At 40.5% G+C, this 17432-nt stretch overlaps 1 protein-coding gene across 3 annotated transcripts in view; it reads left to right on the forward strand.

The window, feature by feature from the left end:
• Positions 1-7255: 7255 nt before the first annotated feature.
• Rmdn2 (regulator of microtubule dynamics 2) overlaps positions 7256-17432 on the forward strand; it is a 69724-nt gene continuing 59547 nt past the window's right edge. For all 3 annotated transcript variants that reach the window (XM_041631149.1, XM_041631150.1, XM_041631148.1), the window contains exons 1-2: positions 7256-7402; positions 7813-7937. In XM_041631149.1, coding sequence (XP_041487083.1) covers positions 7868-7937 — 70 coding nt within the window. In that variant the 5' untranslated portion in view covers positions 7256-7402; positions 7813-7867. The remainder of the gene's footprint in view (positions 7403-7812; positions 7938-17432) is intronic.

Genomic DNA, 17432 nt, shown 5'->3' on the forward strand with positions numbered 1-17432 from the left:
TTTCTCCAATCACATTCTCTTAACCCATGTCTCCTTCCTGCTCTCTGCATTCAGAACACATAAGGTTAAAACAAGGCTTTCTCATCAAGTTGTGTGGCCTCTTTCTGATGGGTGGTGATGTTTCCTCCACTGGAACAGCCTGTGGTGACAGTTGTCATTAAGGGTCCCCTTTCTCTTAGTCACTGCCATTGATCCAATTTGTAGAATCATGGTAGGCTGGGTATGGGCAGATGAAGGGTACAAGTGACCCTGCCCATATGAGAGCAATCCAAAACGGCTTCCTTGGGGAGTTGAAGCTCAAGTATATCCTGCTAAAGAGAGTACCACAGGTTTTGTGATGCTCGTGCCTTTTCTGCTTCCCTGTATCCGTTGATCATAGTGCATCCAGCCTCCCATCATATCTAATATTCCGTGGAAATACTCTCTCTGCTAGATTTTACTACCACTGGGGAACCAGGACACTTCTTAGACTCGATGGCATTCGGAGCCTAATAATAATCCCTAACTCAAGTTGACCTCCAACTAGAGCCGAAGAAGCCATATCCCAGGCTGGTGTGCATCACGGTGATTCTCAGGGTGAGGTCCCGCCCCTCCTCAAGGCCCCTGGGTATAAGAAGAGCATGGAGCACCTAGCCTCTTTAGCAGCCATGCACTCTTCCTGAAGAAAACCCAGAGCCAAGATGGGAAGTGGAACTCTGCCTCTTCACACCACAATAAAGACATGTTTCTTTACTTCAGAGTAGAGGTTACTCAGTATTTCTTGTTTTCAGTAAAGGGATTTAGCACCCATCTCAGGAAAAACAATCTCATTTGGCATCTTTACTCTTTCTGGGGGTTCACGAGCCCTATGTGTTCCCTTCGTCTGCTCGGTCCATCCTCTCTGTGTACTGCCACGACTTCTGATGCTGTGTATCCATCATGCATTTGCCTAGTACCGTGACACCCCGAAGAAAGGACTTACTTAGTATTCTGTGTTCTTAGGGATTGTAAATGAACACATGGACTGGGTGAGTAACATCTGCACTTCTTCTGCAATTCCTCCCTACATTTGACTCTTTCTACCATAATTCCCAATAATTACTCCCGACGTGATTTACTTCGATGCTCCACCTGATGACCTCAGAAAAGCGCCCATCTTCTGGTATTCTGGGTAAACAAAAGGCAGAGAGGTACATTTCCTTTGAGCAGAATGTATTCCCAGTAAGTCATACCGTGAATGTGGCCCTTTCTGATGTGTGGTCATTATGTAATAATAGGTTCAAACACTGCCAAACCTTATCATTCTTCTAGTCAAGATACGTGCCAAAAAGCTTTTATTCTCAGGGAAGCTAATTGTTAGGAATTGAGACACTACCGTAAGTAAATTCCTACTTGCGCAAGTGTTTTGAACCTGCAAACTTCCAAGTTCCCTGCCAGGAGCTACAAGGTTTCATTTGGCACTGCAAAGTTTTCCCCCAAGTTTCATTAAAAGTTCACAAGTCCATGTGCCCTCTATAAAGTCTTTCACTGTGTTTGCAGAACCTTAAAAACTCAAAATATCACTTGAAAATGTTTAAAATAAGTGCCCTTCCCAGATCCTTTCAGAGGGCATGAACTTATAAACACACTACAGAACCTTACAGCAAAGATGTAAACAACTCTGTCTCCTAGAAGAGAACTGGACTGAACCTAATTTGGAAGCAACTTAAATCAATACTGGGAGATAACCAAAGTACTTTAGTAGTTCAGGTCAAAAGTAAAGGACATTTCCAAACTAATGTGATACCTCTATGGGCAGCCATTTATTAATGAAGAGTAACATTCCTATTCTTTAATATTTTTAAGTTTTTATCTTCTAAGTTAAATAAATAAGGCACAAGTGAGAAACTGAAAATGAAATACTCATTTTGTTAATCAAAAATTAATTAGCATTATATTCTCTGTTCTCTCACTGACTGAGCTTGCTACCTTGAATATCAGAAATTAAATGAACACTGTGGATAGATTAATTGATGACACCTCTTAGATTTCTCACAGGTACCAGTGTTTACACTTTACTATGAGGATTAAATTTCATTGTGGATACTGGGGAGAACCTTCAAACCATGAAGCATTTTCATAGGCAACATTCCCAAATAAAGTTTTATTTCTTCCTCAATATTTTAATTTCAATATTGCTTTTTTTTTTTCCGAGACAGGGTTTCTCTGTGGCTTTGGAGCCTGTCCTGGAACTAGCTCTGTAGACCAGGCTGTTTTTAAGTCGACTTTTTGTAAAAGACTAAACGTGCAAGAGCAGGCTCACAGTGGTTCCTACAGATGATGTCTGGTCTGTTTCACTATAGAAATGCATCAGAGACCATCACTTAGAAACACGCAAAGCTTCTTGGAGGGTGCTCCATGCAGCAGCAACTTTGACCTGGAAATTCTTGACCTTTGCGTCAGAACTAAGAGCCCAAAGGCACAGTGGTCAATGGGTCTACCTATCAACAACCAATCCTGCTGCTTTATATGTTCTTAAATACCCCATTTTTCAATTTGCCATCTTAATTACAAATACTATCTAAAAGATTTAGTAGGCCTGCAAAGCAGAAGTCATATACTTAAACACTTTCAAAGTATAGTATACATAAATTTAGAGAGATTTTCAAACACTAGATAGCAAATTCTGATGAGGAGAGTTCGTGTGATAAACACGACCAGCTTTAAACACAATTTTAGCTTCCAATGCAAAGCTTCTGTTTGGCTTTAGAAGCTGATTTCTACTATTTCAGTTTTTCTACAAGTCCATGTTTCACAATCAGGAGGTCTCTCTCCTCTGAAAGTTTCCCTCCCTGCCATTAGACAATTGTGTGTGTGTGTCCTTCTTTGTCTCTTTTGATTGATTGTTGTTTGACGTCTATTTTGTTATACATTAGGATAAATTTTTCTTATGAATATATTGTATTATGTACCAAACTGATTTTTCTATCTCAACTCTTGACGTTTAGTAGTAATACACATTGAATTAATGAACCAATAAGATGAATAAGTAGAAATATCCATGTATCTAAATTCTTCACTTTTCAACTGAAAGACTTGTATTCTTGTATCTGACCAACAAGAGAAATCTCAAAACTGAACATTTATGCCCCAAATACAAGGCTACCCTCATATGTAAAAGAAACACTACTAAAGCTTAAATGTCACATTAAATCCCACACACTAATAGGGGGAGACTTCAACACCCCACTCTCACCACTGGACAGGTCTGCCACATAGGAAATTAACAGAGAAATAAGGGAACTAACAGATGTTATGACTCAAATGGTCTTAACAGATGTCTACAGAACATTCCACCCAAACATAAAAGAATATACCTTCTTTTCAGCACCTAATGGAACCTTCTCAAAAATTGATCACATACTAGGTAACAAAGCAAACCTCCACAGATACGAAAAAAATTGTAATAACCCCATGTATCCTATCAGATCACATGGCTTAAAATTAGAATTCAATAGCAACACTAACTTCAGAAAACCCACAAACACATGGAGATTAAATAATGCTTACCTGAATCACCAATGTGTCAAGGAAGAGATTAAAGACTTCCTAAAATTCAATAAAAATGACCACACAACATACTCAAATTTATGAAACACAATGAAAACAATGTTAAAAGGGAAGTTCATTGCACTAAATGCCTACATAAAGACGCTGCAAAAATCCTACACTAGCGAGTTAACAGAACACCTGAAAACTCTAGAACAAAAAGAAGCAAACTTACCCAGGAGAAGTAGACAGCAGGAAATAATCAATTTCAGAGTTGAAATCAACAAAATAGAAACAAAGAAAATAATACAAAGAAACAATGAAACAAAGAGTTGGTTCTTTGAGAAAATCAACAAAATAAAAAAAAAAAAACCTTTATCCAAACTAACCAAAAGGCAGAGAGAGAATATCCAAATTAACAAAATCAGAAAAAAAATGGGGGACATAATGACATGGAGAAAGTCCAGAGAATCACTAAATCGTATTTCAAAACACTGTACTCCACAAAACTGGAAAACTTAAAGGAAATGGACAATTTTCTGGATAAATATCACTTATCAAAATTAAATCAAGACCGGATAAGCAAATTAAATAGACCTATAACTGCTAAAGAAATAGAAACAGTCATCAAAAGTCTCCCAACCATAAAAAGCACAGGACCAGATGGTTTCAGCTCAGAATTCTACAAGATTTTCAAAGAACTAATACCAATACTCCTCAAATTGTTCCACACAATAGAAACAAAAGGAACATTGCCAAACTCTTTTCATGAGGCTACAATTACCCTGATACCCAAACTACACAAAGACATTACTAAGAAAGAATTACAAACAAATCTCACTCATGAACAACAATACAAAAATAGTCAATAAAATACTGGCAAACCAAATCCAAGAACACATCAGAAAAATCATTTGCCATGATCAAGTCAGCTTCATCCCAGAGATGCAGAGATGGTTCAACATACAAAAATCTGTCAGTGTAATCCACCACATAAACAAACTGAAAGAAAAAAAAACAGATGATGATCTCATTAGATGTTGAAAAAGCTTTTGACAAAATACAACATCCCTTCATGATGTAGGTCTTGAAGAGAGCAGGGATAAAAGGAACATACCTAAACATAATAAAGACATAGTTAAGGCAAGGTACAGCAAGCCAACAGCTAACATCAAACTAAATAGAGAGAAACTCAAAACGATCCCACTGAAATCAGGAATAAGACAAGGTTGTCCAATCTCTCCATATCTATTCAATATAATACTTGAAGTTCTAGCTAGAGCAATAAGACAACAAAAGAAGATCAAGGGGATATAAATCAGAAAAGAAGTCAAACTCTCACTATTTGTTGATGATATGATAGTTTACATGAGTGACCCCAAAAATTCTACCAAGGACTTCTACAACTCATAAACACCTTCAGTAATATAAGAGAATACAAGATTAACTCGAAAAAATCAGACGATACACAGATCCTCCTTTACACAGATGATAAATGGGCTGAGAAAGAAATCAGAGAAACACCACCCTTCACAACAACCACAAAAAACATAAAATATCTTGGAATAACTCTAACCAAACAAGTGGAAGACCTATATGACAAGAACTTTAAATCTTTGTAGAAAAAATTGAAAAAGACATCAGAAAATGGAAAGATCTCCCATGCTCTTCCATAGGTAGAATCAAAAATGGCAATCTTATCAAAAGTGATCTACAGATTCAATGCAATGCCCATCAAAATCCCAGAAAAATTCTTCACAGACCTCGAAAGAATAATTCTCAACTTCATATGGAAAAATATAAAACCCAGGATAGCCAAAACTATCCTGTATAATAAAGAAACTTCTGGAGGCATCACAACCCCTAACTTCAAACTCTGCTACAGTACTGAAAACAGCCTGGTATTGGAATAAAACAAACAGGCATAAATCCATACCCCTAAGAATACCTAATTTTTGACAAAGAAGCAAAAAATGTAAAATGGCAAAAAGAAAGCATATTCAACGAATGGTGCTGACATAACTGGATATCAACATGTAGAAGAATGAAAATAGATCCATACTTATCACCATGCACAAAACTAAAGTCCAAATGGATCAAAACCTCAACATAAAGAAGCCAGCCACACTGAACATGATAGAAGAGAAAGCGGTACAAGAAGAAGTACACTTGAATGCACTGGCACAGAAGACTGCTTCCTAAATATAATCCCAGTAGCACAGACACTGAGAGAAACAATTAATAAATGGGACCCCCTGAAACTGGAAAGCTTTTTTAAAGCAAAGGATATAATCAACAAGACAAAACATTAGCCTACAGAATAGGCTCCACATCGGACAGAGGGCTGATCTCCAAATTATACAAAAAACTCAAGAAATTGATCATCAAAAGAACAAATAATGCAATTAAAAATTGGGGTATAGACCTAAACAGAGAACTCTCAACAGATGAATCTAAAATGGCTTTTAGACACTTAAGGAAATGCTCAACATCCTTATCCACCAGAGAAATGCAAAACAAAACAACTCTGAGATTCTATCTTATATCTGTAAGAATGGCCAAGATTAAGAAAAAAAACATGATGACAACTTATGCTGGGTTAAAGGGAACACTCCTTCATTGCTGCTGGGAATGCAAACTGGTACAGCTGCTTTGGAAATCACTATGGTGATTTCTCATAAAATTAGGAAACAACCTTCCTCAAGACCCAGCAATACCACTTTTGGCTATATACCCAAAGAATTCTCAACAAGGACATGTGCTCAACTATGTTCATAGCAGCATTTGTCATAGTTTGAACCTAGAAACAACCTAAATGCCCTTTGACCGAAGAATGGATGAAGATGTGGTACATTTATACACTGGAGTACTACACAGCGGAAAAAAATAATTATATCTTGAAATTTGTGGGTAAATGGATGGATCTAGAAAACATCATAGTGAGTGAGGTAACCCAGACCCAGAAAGTCAAATATAATATGCAATCACTCACAAGTGGCTTTTAGACATAAAGCAAAGAAAAACCAGCCTGCAATTCCCAATCCCAGAGAACCTAGACAACAATGAGGACTCTAAGAGAGACATACATAGATCTAATCTACATGAGAAGTAGAAAAAGACAAAATTTACTAAGTAGATAGGGACTGTGGGGATCATGGGAGAGAGTAGAAGGAGAGGAGGGAGAGACGGAGGGAGGGAGGGAGGGAGGGAGGGAGGGAGGCAGAGAAGGAAGGAGGCAGAGAGGGAGGGAGGCAGAGAGGGGAGAAAATATATAGTTCAATAAAAACAATTTTAAAAAAGAAAAGAAAAATTATCCATAACTTAAAAAATTAAGAACTTCTAGCATATTCTCTCAAAACTAGGGCATTGTTTAATCCTATCTGAGCATCATTTAATTCTCTAGGAGAGTGTGTCCATGTCGGTGCTGTTTGCTGTTATTAAAGGATCCGAGCCTATGAAGTTACCCGTTAACCAATAGATCTATGCGCCACTGGTGTGCAGAGGTCAGGAGTGCCGAGAAACACTGGAAAAGAACTCTCCTGCGGTATTTCTCTGGCCCAAAAAGTCAATAGTACTTGTATTGAGAAACTGCTCCAAAAGATCAAAGCCCCGGGCTTGGAAAATGGGGAGGCCTTTGTTCAGTGTGGTAGAGAGCAGCTTTGGTGGTTTCTGCGGGGGAGGGGTGTCAGCCAGGAAAGGCTGGGAGAGACCAATTTTCTAGTTTCAAAAGTTAACGATGTTAAACAAAGTTATTGCTTAAGGGGGAAGGCTTAAGTGGAAATTTTGATCACTTCTGATAACAAAATACTTAAATATATTTGAATCAAATGAAAATTCCAGTTTTCATTTAGAAGTATAATGTCTTCCACACAGCAATCTGAGCCATTGTAGCATGGTACGATTTTAGAATTTCGGCATTTTAAATGGGAATAAAAGTGATTATGCTTTATAACTGTAAACATTTAGCAAAGGAAAAGAATAAAGTATCTTAACATCTTCATCAAGTTTCAAAGCTAAATGTGTAATCGAAATCTTTTATGTGACTGTATTGTGGCTTGCTTAGTAAAGCCTTGCTGTATTTCTATGTTAATATCCAAATTATCCACGCTAGTTTATTGACCGTATTCCATTATTGAATAAGACACTTATTGTCTTCCTGCTCTAGGAGTGACGGACAGCTCTCCACTATGTACAGCAGAAAAGTTTGCCCTGGCTGCTCCAGCTGGGGAAATGAAAAGCTTACCACAAACGATGGGGTCAATGTGAAGCCATTACTATCAGAACTGCCTTGCTTTTATTTTTAAGGAGGACTGAAGGCTGTTTTGTTGCATGAGAGAAAGTTGAAGCACCCTCCGGCTCAATGAGATTCTTTGCTGGACACCCGGCAGAGCCTGTGACTGGCACCAGGAAGACTTCTTCCGCAATGGCTGGTAAGTAGTTGCCACAGACAGAGTGCAGTTGTCTTTTCCTCGGCCACAGGACAACCTCCAGCTCCTGACACACCACCTTATGTTTTTTGCAAACTGGGATCAGCCAAGGCCATTGCACACAGATAAGTGATTTCCTGACGTCAGTACTCAGTTAGAACGCAGCAAAAACCATGCTGGATGTTATCTCATAGATTATAAAAGATTTCATGAGTTTGTTTAGGAAACTAATCATCACTCAGGGCATAATCTTCATAACTTATGTCTCCTGCTGTAAACAAACAAACTGTAGTTGTATTGGGTTGGGATGCAGACTTCCTGCTGAAATTGTTGCACTACTAGGTTTCAGTTTTCATTATTTTCTAGATTCACGTCTCTGGATGTGAGTCCAAATATGCATATTAATTATAATGATAGAAATGACATTTTATAAATTAAAGTTTTTAATTTTATTATTTAAAAAGCACTGGAAAACGATTACACAACTGAAATCAACCAGACCTGAAGTCTGTACATCTCTGAACTTCTACACAGTTAGGACTGTCCTTCTGAAGCTGTGGCACTCAACATGGGCCTTTGCTGTTTTGCTGCCAAACATGTGTTTATGAACTTATCCACCACTACCAACAAAACCACCATGACAGAACTGGAGAAACAATTAGCTTTATATCCTTTCTCATAACTCACGTCCTTTACCTGTATTCAGTCCTTTGCATCCCTGATATTTAATCTCTCTTGTTCCCTTTACTGCTTGTTATATTGTATGTCGTTAAAACAGAAAGCTTGAGCAACGGTTGACTAATGAGTCTCTATTTTAACCTTATTGATCTGTTCTACCAATAGATTAATATTACAAAGTGCTCTTTTAGTTTTTCCCCATCTCCTGAACCTTTGAGGGATATCTGCTCCTAAAGGGAAGTCACTTTTCTTTGCATAAACTGAGGAAAGGAGAGCCACAAAACCTGTGGGGCCCAGCATCCTGAAGCAGAATATCAAGCAGCCTCCTCACTAGTCAAGGCTTAATAAAAAGAAATCTTTTGGCTGGGTGGTGGTGGTACACGCCTTTAATCCCAGCACTCGGAAGGCAGAGGCCAGCCTGGTCTACAAGAGCTAGTTCCAGGACAGGCTCTAAAAAACTCTACAGAGAAACACTGTCTCGGAAAAAAAAAAATCTTTTGTTCTACTTATTGGGTAAACATTTCATTAGTTTCATTTACATGTAGTATTAGCATCATTTTTCCTGATGATTATTCAACTGTATTTCATTCTAGACAGATGATGAAACTGACCTTGGCTTATCAAGGATGTCCTTCAACATGATCTCTCAGGCTGAAAGAACAGAGGGGGCTGAGCTACTCTCCTAGGATCTATTTCATTCTCCTTTAGAGCGCTCTGAATCCATGTAAGGATAGGACTTGTACACTCTTCTTCAGTTTGTGAAGAAACTTCATGGAGTAACCTAGAAAAACTCAGGTCAGTCACCGGGTAAGGTTAGCATCAATCCAGCCAGGTTCATGGCTTTCTGGGAATACTTTTGTTTTTAATTGAATGAAAGCATTTTTTCCATGTGGAACTAATTGAGCAAGAACCATAGAACAGTAATCCATATGATATACTGATGTCAGTTACAGGATTAAAACTTTGTCATTTCAGTTGTTTCAGAAAATAAAACTAAGGTAAAACCTCAGAAACAAAACCATAAGCCACCGACTATATGAACTATATAATCTATAAACCACTACTATAGGAAGAACTAGAAATTTTGTAAATGGTTTTCCCACCAATGTATATATTTTCAAAGAAGTGTTTCAAAAATATTTTCAAAAATAAATAAATAAATAAGTGCATGCTGTGCCAGACCCTGGGAACAAAGGTGAGCGCTGCCTTCCGTGTCTGGAGGATGTGCACAGTGTGGGAACACAATGGCCACTGGCAAGCAGTAGTTACGTGCTAGGCACAGAGGGATGCTGAAAGACAGCAGAAGGTGTCTTCTGTTCCCTTAAACTCTTCATCCTTTCACGGGAGTTTCAATGCAGGAATGAATCCTCAGGGACAAGGAGAATGTGTCTCAGGGGAAAGAGATTAAAGTCCATTGATCTGCTTTACACGAGTGGCAAGGAACAAGGTGCTCCAGTATGAAAAGCACACCGCTTATGGAGAGATGATGGGGTGGTTTGTCTACAGAGGACACTGGCTGGTGGGAGAAGAGCGGGCACACCAGCAGAGAATGTTAGGAGGAGCACCGGCAGAGTAGGTGGAGACACGTTAGGAAGAGAATGAAACACTCATGCCAAGTGACCAGACTGTGCCGCACTGACGGTGATGGGTGGCAGCAGCTATGGCATTCAGAGTGTGTTGGTTTTTCTTCAGATGCTTGTTTAAAAATCAAACCGTCCTAGAAGGCATGGAGGAAGTTACTTCTTCTTATTGTTATCCTTAACATTGTCTTTCTCATTTTGATATTTAAATGTAACTGTCAGATTAATAGTTATTATCTATGAGCTTCTACATCTTAGACAGTTTTAACTGCTTTACGGACTAAATCAAAGGCATTGCAGGCTAGTGGGATCAGGCTTTAGGAACACAGGCTAGTTTAGTTGCAGTATCCCAGTTCAGAAAGGATCAAGCTAGCACCCTACCCCAGCCCCACCATCCTCTTCTAGCTGACTTGGTAAATCTCAACCCACAGCCCTCGATTTTATAAAGCCTAGTTTCAGCTGTGTACCAGGATGCAGCCATGAACTCAATGGTTCCTGGGAAAGTTTTTTGTGTTTTTGAGAGTAAAGTTTCTCTTGTATCCACATCTTCTTAAAGAAGAAACAACGCCCTGTAAGACAGGTGTACATCGTATCATAGTATGGTTAAATGAGGCAATTAGCGTTAGATTGCAATATCTCTACAAACGACAATGGGGTAAAAGTAGTTCTTAACTGCTCTGGATCCGAAGGGTAAAGTATTAATCTGTTCTATACTTTTTAAAAAAGTGTGTGTGTGTGTGTGTGTGTGTGTGTGTGTGTGTGTAAAATCAGCCCTGATTCTTTGTACAGCAGGAGTGCATCCATTTTTAATTCTCTTTAGTACGTGGTGGGGACTTTAATAATTAAGACTATCCTCAATAAGCAAACGTTTAAGCCAATCACGTTCCAAGTGAGAGGGACTTGTGAGCTGTTCTTAAAAAGTCAGACAGAATTATTATACGAACTGCAGAATGAGATGCTAGCCAAAACCTTCAATCTAAGAAGACGGGTTTCCGAACTAAAGGCAACTCAGAAGCAGTGGGGAGACGAAGCGGCTAGTAATTTCGATCATTAAAAAGAGCAATGTGAGTTGAAGAAAGGAAGACCGAGAAATTAGTGCAAGGTGTGATGTCTGCGTCCGACTGACGGAAGGTTCAAACTCTGCCAAAAAGGAGGATTAGCTAAGGGCGCTCTGAGGACATTTAAGTGATCGGTGGCAGAGATGGGCCAGGGCACACGCAGGGTGGAGGCGGACAGCGGCCTCCGAGCCGGCCTGCGGGACGCACCGGGAGGCTCAGCTTTCCCCGGGCGGTGAAAAGCAGGAGGGGAGCCCGAGGCTGAGAAGCGCCGGCGGGAGGAGGCGGGAGCCCCGGGCCGCTAGCGGCTCCTCCCCCGGCGCCTCTGCTATTTGGGTCAGACGCGAAGGCCGCGCCGCCGGACCTTGGGACACGCGGGCTCCGGGGCTCCAGTCGGCTGTCCCTTCCCGCTCGTTCGCCCGCGGGCCCCGGTTCCTCCGGCTCCGGCCAGAGAAGCCCTCGTTGCGAACCCAGGTGAGTAACAGCCGGGGAGGGGGCGACGAGCCCGGATGGCTCCGTCGGCCCGGGGGCGTGTGGAAGAAGGCGGCGGCACTTCCGGCGGCGGCTCCACTTCCGGGTCGTGGCCAGACGCCTGCTGACCCGGCAGCGGCGGACTGTCCTGGCGCGGTGCTGGCGGGGCCGGTGTCGCAGAGGGCTGTCAGCGTGACCCCTGGGCTGGGCGACCACACGAGCGGGTACCGCGCCCCTGCACCTGCCGCAGCCTCGCCCAGCCGTCGTGTCCTTGCGTGCTTCGTGTCCTCGTGCTAAAAAAATTTGGAGGCTCTGCCTATTTTATGCAAACATGGAAACCAGACTAAACCGCACTACTAGCATTTGCAAATAAACTGAATTCTAAGGGGTCACAAATTTATGTTATAGATAAGGCAAGACTTGAATTTCAATTGGAAAGTACTGACTTTTCGGCATCGCTGTACACAGTCTGGCTAACCTTATTCCCCCCCACCAAGGGGTCAGAACGTTCTCTTTGGAAACCTGCAGCTGATTTGTAACCTATAGTGTTTCTTGACCCTCTTGGTAAAGTTTTTCCTTCCTCGGGTTTTTATGGGTTACAGCATTTTATGTCCTCCCCCAATCCCAAGGACCAGCTGATGACGGGTGTGAATGCTACTTAGGACCTCACCGTACACATTCTTGTTAGATTGAGAACATAATTTTAGTATGAACACTAGACCAGCACCGTGAGGTTTTCCTTTTCAAGGAGGCATTCCTGGAAGTTAATATTCCACCGTTTCACTCTCACTGTTCCAGTAGGCGATCTAGTTCTCGGCTAGTAACCATTGATCGTGTGCCATACTAATACCAATGTCGCTCACTTTCCATCATAAGTGATTTAAAACTAGGAGTTTGTAATTCTCTTTTGCATCTGAAATGCAAATTCCGTGGGTTAAAATGAGGTGTAAGGTCTGCTCAATCAATTTTGATTGTTTAATCCATACTTAGTATAGGAATATACTACTATAAGCAAAAATACAAAAACAATACAATTTTATGTTACCTTCTAAGTTATACCGTAGGCAAGCATGGATTCTTATTGACAACTTTGGCACTTCTCCCTCTCGTCAGCATCATTTTCAGACTATTGGTCCAAAAACACACACTGATGTATTTCTTGCTTGGACCTCACTATTTTTGTTCAGTGTTATTTTTCAAATTATTGACACAGAAGCACATTTTAGCATAAATTCAAACAGAGACCTATACGTTTCTAGTGGTGAGATTACTAACAAATGCTGACTCTATTGATCCTCGTTCTTCTCTGGTGGTTTTCCTGGTTTTGATGTCTTCTTTCACCTCTGAACACCTCGGCTTCAGTCAGCATTCTCCTTCCTGTCCTTGCTTAAAGCCTTCCGATTCCGCATGCAGCTAGATGGCCCTCAGATTAGGAAACAGGAGCCCTGGGGTAACCTTTCTCACTTCTTTAGTTGGATAACCCCTGGGCAAATGAGAGCAGCTCTATTGTCTGAAAAATGATAGTGGCGTTATTGTTTTGAACTCCTTGAAGGAGATAATTTGGAACCCACATAGTACCTAAAGAAAGGTAAAAGTTTAACTGTTTCTCGTGTGTTTAAACCTGGGTCTGTCATCAGACTTTCACTTCTTTTTATTTAATTGTTAAATGAAAAAAAAAAACCTTTCAGATGTGTTTCATAATGTAAAGTTCAAGGCTGGCCTGACAGACCTGGGCCAAAGAATTAAGTCATCATAGGAAAATTCCTTGTGCTGGACTTTTAGATGGGCATGTGGATGTTGTGTGTGTGTGTGTGTGGTGTGTGTGTGTATATGTACGCATGCGTGTGCATGTGTGCTTGTGTGCGTGCGCGCATGTGTGTGTATACGCATGCGTATGTACGCATGACATGCGTGTGCATGTGCGCTTGTGTGCACGCGTGTGTGTGTGTGTGTGTGTGTGTGTGTGTAAAAGAGAAGAGTTCAGAGAATGAGCGTCGTTAGGGATCTGATGCGGGACCTCGTGTATGCTAAGCAAGAGCTGTACTATTGAACTGCTCCCCGTTATTATTATCAGTATTGTTATTAATCAGTAAAGAACAAAGTATAGCTTCAAGACGATCAAGTTGGATACATGATTTACCTGGAATATAAATGTATATCATAGGTATGTAGTAGCTTTTTTAGTTCTATTGCTTTTTATGGTAATTTAAAAAGGTAATTTAGTTTTATGGTATCATGTGGTTTTAAAAATTGTTTTTATTAAGCTATATATTTTTCTCCACCCCCTCCCTTCCTCTCCCCTCCTACCCTCTCCCATGGTTCCCATGCTTCCAATTTACTCAGAAGGTCTTGTCTTTTCTACTTCCCATGTAGATTAGATCCATGTATGTCGCTCTTAGGGTCCTCTTTGTTGTCTAGGTTCTCTGGGATTGGGAAATGTTTGACAGAGCTAAACAATAGTAAACAGCTCATCTCTTACAAAGCCTTTAGGTTCTGCTATCGTTGTGTCTTCTGGATGAGTAGGAGTGAGCATTTGGTTAGATTTACAGTTCTTTATATTAGTTCAGAGGATATTTGGGTTTAAAAGAGAGAAAAAAAGAAAGAAAAATTGGCAAATGCTCTGCCATCAGACAGGCCAGATTAAGTACCAAGGTCATCTCTGGAATTGGTTAAGAGAGAGATTTAAAGTCAGTCTCTTAGAGATCACAATCTGAGGTAATTTCTGAAAGACCTCCCCAACCTTTATTTTTTTTAATGATAGAGCATCCAAATTAGGTAGTAACTATTGTCCATGCATATAGTATAATTGAAATTACCTGAAGTGAGTGAGAAGGAAGCATGAAACACAAAACAAACTCACTTAGGAGTTTATTAGAGGAGGCGTGTACAGACCTGGCAAAGTCAGTGTGCAGAAAGGAGAAAGCTGAAGATGGCGCATCCAGGTTTTAAAGACTGCCTAGCGCATGCGCACAGGGGGAATGACGTGACTATGTCATACACAGATGATGGAGCTCACGCATGCGCACAAGGACTCACGGAGCTGCGTCATATGTAGGTGACGCAATCACGCCGCACGGGGGTCACACAGGGCCTTTCAAGGTCCCCAGGGTGAGTAGGTATTTTTTGCCTGAGGGCTTGTCTGCATAGGCATGGTCCTGGAACCCAGAAGTGCCAGCCATGCTGGTTTGGCTAAAATCATAACAATAATATAATAGGACTTTTAATTCTTTTTTACTTTTATTTAGTGTGTGTGTGTGTGTGTGTGTGTGTGTGTATACAGCTGTTGTTTCTTTCCCTTCGCCAGGAGGGTCCTGGGGATTAAACTCAGGTCCTTGAATTTGATGGCAAATGCCCTTAACCCCTGAACCGTCTCTACTCTAATAGGAATCTGAAAAGAAATATTGTTTTAAGCAGCTCCTTGGGAATAAGTTCCTGCTGCTCCCCACCCCCCATAGGTCATCTGAAGATTACGTTTAGTTGGCCATGTAGTACACAGGAAACAATAGTGCCTCACTAGAATGTGTCAAATAGTGTTCTAGCCACAGGACCCAAGGCTTCACGTATACCACCTAATTCAGGAATGATGTCTGTCTAGTATTTCTGCCTTGGCTTTCATGTTTGGCTGCTTTGGAGAAGAAGCAAGCAAAGAGAACTTTCATAGACTTGTATATCTACCCATTTAACCTGGATTTTTGCTGATGAAATCTGTCTTTTCTTTCATCGCTATGAATGAAGGCTTGTGCATGTAGTCAAGGTCAAGCTTGTGCGCATGCTCTAGAGATCATCTAGTTGTGCAGTTCTCTGCCGTTTCTTCTACTTCACCAGCTTCGCTTTTCAATTGGATCTTTTGTATTGGAAAATAAAGTTTTCCTTGACCTTTTGCCACCATTTCTCTATATAACTGGTATCCTCTCTCCTTATTCGCTTTTCTAGTTACCCATCCCTTAGCCCAGTAAGCCTTCCTCTGGACTGAGTGAATGTCTTAGTATTCCATTATTATCCCCCCACAACACACACACACACACACACACACACACACACACACACACACACTGGTTTATCTATACCCTTATGGTTTTCTGTCCCAGACTTTGGACTTTCCCATATTTTAAACTGTTATCCTTCCTCTTACCTTCTAGGTCTGTTATAAACCTATGGTGATGTGTCATCACTTTGGCTTTAATAGAAACTATTTTATAAGTAAATAGTAAAATTAAAAAAACTGACTTTTATGTTACCCATATTTGCCACTGTTGGTATGCGATGTCCTTTGTGCGTATTAACTGTTTCTGTTTGCCTTCTAGAAGAACTCCCTTAGCATTTCTTCTAGCACTTTCGCTTGGTAAAAATAGTCTCAGCTTTTGTTAACCCACAACATCAACCTTTTACCTTTGTGTTGAAAGCTATTTCACTGGATATAGAAAGTTCAGTTGGCAGGGCAGTCCCCCACCCAAGCATTTTAAAGATGTCATTTCATCATGTTCTTATTTAAATGACTCCTGAGGACACAAGAATGGCAACCATTCTCCTTTTCCTTCCTCTCTCTATGCTCTTCCCTTCTTCTTCTGGCTCACTCTCCCACTGTTTTTTCTCTTCTCTTCTTCTCCTCTCCCCTCCCCTCCCTCTCTCCCTCTCTCTCTCTCTCTCTCTCTCTCTCTCTCTCTCTCTCTCTCTCTCTCTGTTTTTCCTGATAGTCTCTATGTGTAGCCTTGGCTGTCTGGAACTTGCTCTGTAGACCAGGCTGGCCTCGAACTCAAAAAAAAAAAAAAAAATCCAACTGCCTCTGGCTCTGAAGTTCTGGGATTGAAACACCTCTGCTGGGCTTCCCCACTGATTTTTATCAACACAATAATAGTACACCTTGGGTTTTTGTTGTTGTTGTTGTTTTTTAATTGTGCTTGATTGAGTTGACTATTGTTTAATTTGGGGATTGTTTGCTCCCGTTTTTCTCTCCTACAGCCCTGTCTGTTGTTGACTGTTCTGGGAGTTCCACTTGGCTTCTTTGTGTTCCTTCTTTGCTGCTCTTCATTTAGGGATGCTGTTTCTTGCTGTTTCTTCAAGTGCACCGCTTTTGTTGCTCCATGCTATGTTTTTTTCACTGTCAATCTCATTTCAGAAAACTTTTTTTCAGAGATTTTTTTTCATTCCTAGAAATTCCAAACAATCTGGCTTAAAGCTTTCTTTTTTCTCTCCTCGTAAATGTATTTGGGCATTTATAATATGACAATATCTTAATTTACTTGTAATAAATGGCAAATATTTTGAAACATTTTAAATAATTGTTTTAAGGCCTCTGTTTGCTAATTACATCATGTCTGGCATCCTCTGGCTTGTGTGCATGTTTGAAAATTTGTTGCTAAGTGTTGGACAATCTGGTTGTACGTTGTTGAATTCTGCATTTTTTTTTTCTGTTTATGGGATTAGACACCTTCATCTTCATTCCAGTTCAATCACTGTGAATCAATAATACTTTGGAGTCTTACTTTTAATCCATTTCGGAGGGAACCTAAGCAGCCTTACCTCTAAGATTCTTTTAGCCTTCCTACCAACACATTGTCCTTTTGAGGTCTCTGCTGAAAGCCTCACATAGCCTGGAAGCCTTCGTGGAAACTTGAACGTGAATCACTTGTGTGAAATCTTTGGGACCCATTCATCCTATAGCGTCCTGATAGTTGTGATTTCCCTTGAGGTTATTCTTTGCCAGTCCCATGGAG

This window comes from Microtus oregoni, unplaced genomic scaffold, assembly GCF_018167655.1.
Source record: "Microtus oregoni isolate MIOR12 unplaced genomic scaffold, Mior012 000036F_ref0000092, whole genome shotgun sequence".
In the NCBI taxonomy this organism is placed as follows: domain Eukaryota; kingdom Metazoa; phylum Chordata; class Mammalia; order Rodentia; family Cricetidae; genus Microtus; species Microtus oregoni.